Source organism: Hypanus sabinus, chromosome 22, assembly GCF_030144855.1.
Source record: "Hypanus sabinus isolate sHypSab1 chromosome 22, sHypSab1.hap1, whole genome shotgun sequence".
Classification (NCBI taxonomy): Eukaryota; Metazoa; Chordata; class Chondrichthyes; order Myliobatiformes; family Dasyatidae; genus Hypanus; species Hypanus sabinus.
In genome coordinates, this window is record NC_082727.1 from 41852716 (window position 1) to 41858715 (window position 6000).

General features: G+C 38.5%; 1 protein-coding gene across 2 annotated transcripts in view; it reads right to left on the reverse strand.

Moving 5' to 3' along the window:
* The window catches only part of blnk (B cell linker), a 208435-nt gene extending 202938 nt beyond the window's left edge, over positions 1–5497 (reverse strand). The window contains exons 1-2 of one of the 2 annotated variants that reach the window (XM_059947616.1): positions 5353–5497; positions 4825–4887 (exon numbers count right to left, since the gene is read on the reverse strand). In XM_059947616.1, the coding sequence (XP_059803599.1) occupies positions 4825–4887; positions 5353–5427 (138 nt within the window). In that variant the 5' untranslated portion in view covers positions 5428–5497. The remainder of the gene's footprint in view (positions 1–4824; positions 4888–5352) is intronic. The other variant, XM_059947617.1, reaches the window with a different exon arrangement.
* Positions 5498–6000: the final 503 nt, after the last annotated feature.

A 6000-nucleotide genomic window follows, 5' to 3' on the forward strand; every position in this document is an offset into this window, starting at 1 on the left:
GATTCCCCATCCTCCAGCCCTGCGTCTGATTCACCAATCAACTTCCCAACTCTTTACCTCACCCCTCCCCCTCCTGGTTTCACCTATCACCTGTTTTTCTCTCTTTCTCCTACCCCTACCTCTTAAATCTATTCCTCATCATTTTTTTCTCCAGTCCAGCCGAAGAGTCTCAGCCCATAACATCGACTGTACTTTTTTCCATAGATGCTGCCGAGTTCCTCCAGCATTTTGTGTGTGTTGCTCGGATTTCCAGCAACTGCAGATTTTCTCTTGCTTTTCACTGTATCTCATACTTGTGGCAAAAATAAACCTATACTAATCCTAATTGTAGTCGTTTGCTTACAGTTCAGAATGAAAGCAGGTTGCTTTTGTAATGAGAAGTTCACCTGAAAGGAAATGAATTTTGAAGTGACCACATTGTTACAGCATTTTCTGCTTTTGCCGTTATGAGAGACACCACAGGAGTTTAAAAAAGATCCGCTATGTTATTTTTGAGAATGCTGCAAAATAAACCAGCTTTTTATCATTGAGCAAGATAAGCTAAGTTCAATGGCTGCACAAGTGAAAAATGGAAAAGAAAATGCTCAAGGGTTCACCCACAAAAGAGTAGAGTTGAATCACTATCTGATGGCTTGATCTTTGCTCTAAATTAAGGTTAAAATATATTTGGCCCATTTCTACCAGACAGGTGGTTTAACCATTTCTAATTTGTTTTCTGAAAAAAAGACTTCTAAATTATTAAGTATCAGGGATAGCATCATGAAGGAGGGAAGGTCTATAGGCAAAGAACAGGAATTTCAAATGGGCATTTGACTTGAACAGAATTATAAATGACCAATTTAACAATCTGTGGACATTAAGCAACTAATTTCACGTCTTAATGTTGATGACCTCTTGGTGTCCATTTTTTTTTGAAGAGAGGCTTTTACAAACTCACACTGGGATAGGAAACTGACTGAAAGTTCATGCTATCACATTAGGTACATGTCTTAGTGAATGGGTTAACACTGTAATGATACTTAAACAGAAATCATATCAACTGTAACATGTACATAACGTTACATTACTGCTTTGTACGTTTAGTGTATGATTTTAACAAAGCAGCCCAAAGCATGACATACATGATATCTTGTCTAGTGTAAACATAACTGGCCTTTAGAAGGCTGGAAGTATTTGCTTGTTCATGAAGACCAGTTCTGCACTGAAAGAAGTTTCATTATCATACTCACAATGCTACACTGTTGCATCAGAAGATAAGGGGCAATGTGTGCTAATTCCTGCAAAAAGGAAGCAAGCAGGAATTGGCAGCATACCCCTGAACTTGAGCTGATATCTCAACTGGCAGGATATGAATAGAAAAATTAGAAAAACATACTATCAGTTGATTAATTTATGGTCAATGAAGGACAGATATACATAAAGGAAATAGTAAAACCATTAAAAGTAAGAGGAGTCTCTGAGATCACTGAGCAAAGCAGTTTGGACATTGAATGATAGGGTCATAGTAATACACAAGGATATCTGGCCCATCAATTCTGTGCTGGAATATTGTAAATAGTCAATCCTATCCCCCTGCTATATCCACATTGACTTGCAAATTATTTACCTTCATTTATCAATCCAATTCTCTTTGGAAGCCATAACTAAATGGGCATCTAACACATTGTCAGGAAGTATATTCCAAACTATTACTGGCAGCACACAAAAATAATTCCCTCATGTTACTCCTGCATTCTTCAACAGTTTGTCTGGTTTTGATTGTCCTGCATTATTATAATGAGTTCATATTTTCCCTAATATTTCATCATTGTTCATTGTGTTCATGTTTATTAAATTTAGCAAAAACCACCTCAGCTCCAGGAAGAACAATCCCAAATTCTTCAGTCAACGTCATAACCAATATTCATAATTCCTGGAATTATTCCCATAAACCTTTACTGCACCTTTCTCGTCCTTTGCATTCTGCTAAAGTGTGATGACTGGAATTGGATACAATATTTTAAACACTGTTGTACAAAGATCAAACATAATGTCCTGGCTTTTGCTCACTATGAAACCTAGCATCCCATATATTTCATCAACACCTTTCTGAAACTGCCTCAAGACCTTCAAAAATTGGTGCATGTTCAGATCCCACTGTTTCCGATTATTTGCCTTTTATTCTTCCATAACGTGCACCTCCCTGTGTTTTCTGGAGATCTACTTGATCTTTTTCACCATTTAATCGCACTTGCATCATGGGGTCATACTTGTGTTTTTGGAAACGTTGCCAGAAATACATATCTAAGGCTTGGCCTCAAAGTCTACTACCAGCACTTGTTTTCCACACTTTTCTCCAAGGCCACATTTGCTTTTTATGGTTCATAAAATGCTGGCCAAATTACAAATGTTTTTAGACACCACTGGTAAACTTTGACATTAACTGGCACTTTTTGCTAAATGCAGACAGGTAATGGAATTGCATTGTATCACCAATATACCTTTTGTTCTTGTATACTTTTTCTACTGAAGTAATGCATCCTCAGAATTATTATTCTTGAGGACAGTTTGACCACCTCATGAACCCTATATCTTCCAATTTCATCACTTATTCTTGTTTCTATGGATCTGCTACAAATGGTCAAGATTCATTTCAATGGCAGATGTACTGAATTAACAGCCTTCTAAAGTTAGAGGAATGAAAATAAACAGGGCTAACCTGAAAAAAGCAAGGGGCAATTAGGCCTAATTTATACAACTACCCTAAAACTGACCTAAGCATGCTGGCCCAAATGGTATTGTTCCTGCAGCTGGAAGGGCAATTTGTTTTATTGTCCTGATATAGATGTTGAAATGGCCATGAAAATATTTATTTTTACAGCTCTAATTGCTGAGGAAAAGAGAAACATGTTAGTGTGGTTAGCCTTTTGTTTTGAATTGCAGGTACATTTCATTACTTGAAGTTCAAGTGGTTCTTGATGTTGACTCCAGCTATAGCTGGCACTCTGTGGGATATCTGGAATAGTCCTTATTTCAGTCCTCCTTGGACCACCTCACCCATTTTGTTATCAATGACAACTTCTTCCTATACTCAAATGTGACTCAAACACATTATTACTTAATTTCAGTATATACCCGGATTTCATCTTGATGTGGTCTACCTTCTCTTCTCAGACCTTCCTGTCTTTTTCTCATGGACTGTTGAATGACAAACCAACTCAAAGAACCTCACAGCTATATCAACTCTACTTCCTCACACTCTGCTTTTCATAAGGACTCCATTCTATTCTGCCATTTCCTCCATCACCTTTATTTCACCCACTCGACCACAGTTTCACTGTAGCAGTAGTTTGTATCAGCTACGGGATGGACCGTAGCAGCACACCAAAACTCCTCAGACAACACCTTCCAACTCACAACAACCACCAGTTAGAAGGACAAGGGCAGAAAAAGCATGGAACCACTACCGAGTTGTTCCTTTTCACCCCTTGTGGCATATCTGGACGCACTTTTGCCATTTCCATAGCATTTTGATTGTTCTCCCCCCCCCAACCCCCACGGCCAAGTTGCTGGCTTGACCCTCAACCCAGCACAGATGGAAAGCATGCAAGGAACCGGCCAGATTTGAACTCAGGACCATTCGCCTCGAAGTCTGGTGATGCCACTACACCACCAACCAGCATACCAAATGAGTGTTGCCTCCAAACCACATACCATCCTGATATGTCAAAAATATTGCTTGTTCTTTCACTGTTGCTGGGTCAAAATCTTTGATCTAGTAATATTGTGGGTATACCCGTATCACAAAGTTTACCGTGGTTCAGGGAGGCAGTTAAACATGACTTTCTCAAAGGCAACTGGGAATGGGCAAATCCGAGTATATATACAGTACTGTGCACAAGTCTTAGCCCTCCTAGTCAGGGGTTGCCAACCTTATTTATATCATGGACCCTTACCATTAACCAAGGGGTCCATGGACCCCAAATTTATATGGTTTCTGATAGTATGGCCTCCACAGAGCCCTGATCTCAACATTATCAAGTCAGGCTGGGGTTACCTGGGAAACAGAAACAAGCAAGACGGCTGAAGTCTGTAGAAAAGCTGTGTCAAGTTCTCCAAGGTGCTTGGGACAACCTACCAGCTGATTTTCTTAGAAAACGGCATGAGAGTGTACCTAAGAGAATTCATGCAGTTTTAAAGGCAAAGGGTAGTTACACAAAATATTGATTTGTTTTAGTGTTTTTTTTTACTGTGTACCGCTCTTTATAGTTTTTTTTGGAGTTCATAAACTTTTCATTTCTTTACTTTTGAAAGTATCTTTGCTTTACTGATTTTTTTACATGAGCCTAAGACTTTTGCATGGTACTGTATACACACAAGAAAATATATGTCCTGTTGAAGACATTTTCGGCAACGGTATCCTGCAACATCTTCCATTTTCCTGCACATTGGCTTCTACTCTACGATTGGTGACCAACAACCCACACTGCTTGCATAAAGGTTGGAAGGATGTCTCCTTGAGTTCAAAATTTAGAGAAAGCCACGTGGTAAACAACCAATGTAAAACATTAAAAAAATACTTAACCCTTTGGTTGGCTCTTTTTACTAGGAAGTGTGAGGTTTTTTTTATATACCAAAGGTTGATGCAGTTCTTATCTGCTCAGCTGCATTCTATTGTATTATATAATTGTAATCTATGAGATTTTGTATTAGATTGGATACTTTTCAATCTATAGGACACGTGAATGTTTAAGACTCCACCCATCAATGTCAGAGTCCTATATTCCTAAGAGGTAAGATATCACTTCTTCATGAAAGAAAGCAAGGAGCCATCCATTCACTTACCAAAAATATTGCACCAGATATTCGCTGCTTCTCCACAACCTTGGCAGCATCATATAAATTATTCTGTAGAAAGACAGATTTAGGAAGCAGTTAACTTCAAGCATCAACTAGTTAAAAGATTACAAAATAAAATCACATTTAATCATAAGGTAAAACTGTTACGAAACAATTTTACATAATCAACAGATTCACTTTAAGTTACCACTTCATGGAATTGAATGCACATTGTCAGCTAGCGTTTTGCTTCATCTGTAACAAGGCTAGTTTGTCTGTTAAGTTGATCAGTTGTTACCGAGCAGCCGCGCAGCCTTGCAAAACTTCCTGGGTTCTTTGGAATGTCAAGACTATACTTCAATTTTACTCCATTTTCTTAAATACAACCATCTCAAGATTTTGCAGGCGAACAGGGGCAGTATTGTACAAACACATAGTTTTATATAAAATTACGCCGTGGTTTTAGCGCTCATTTAAGGGAATCTATCTGGAACTCGTTTTGTTTCTTTAAATTGAGAGAAACTTCTGTCTTACCAGTCGTAGGTACTCTGCAAGTTCCCAACATCTCCAGTTTTCACACTCTTCCCGAGTCGGCAACTTCGTAGCCATTGGTACCACAGAGAACTCGCCTTAGTGTCCAGCCTGACCTAAGCGGCGCGACAACTGATCCCAGTAACCTTTTTTTCCTGGCACAGGGCGGAAGTTTTCAGTTTAAAGGGTGTGTGAAAGTTCTTCCCTGTGGTTTTGACACCATTGCGTAATTGGTAAATATTTTGCCAGGCGATTGGAAGGAAACGAAAAGCAAAAATACACGTCGTCGCTTAGAATATCAGTAAAAAATAGACCTTAACCGACAACAGTCCAAAAGTCACAGTCACGAGCTGCGGAGAAAGCTAACAAACATGCAGAAGCTAGAAATCTGAAATAAAAGCAAAAAAAAAATGTTGGCAATGCGTGTATTTTCTGTTATGATGCTGTTCGGACGTACCTCGCATTGAACCTGGGATTGACAATACTGTATTGCAGTGATCAATATTAACGTATTTATTTAGAAAGTAAACTTTAAGTGATTTTATTTTGTTCCTATATGTATTCTTCAGTGACTAATAACTGATTGAAAAAAAAACACACGGATAATTTAAAATCCAGATTAGTTAAAATGAGCCGCCTGTACTAATGGTG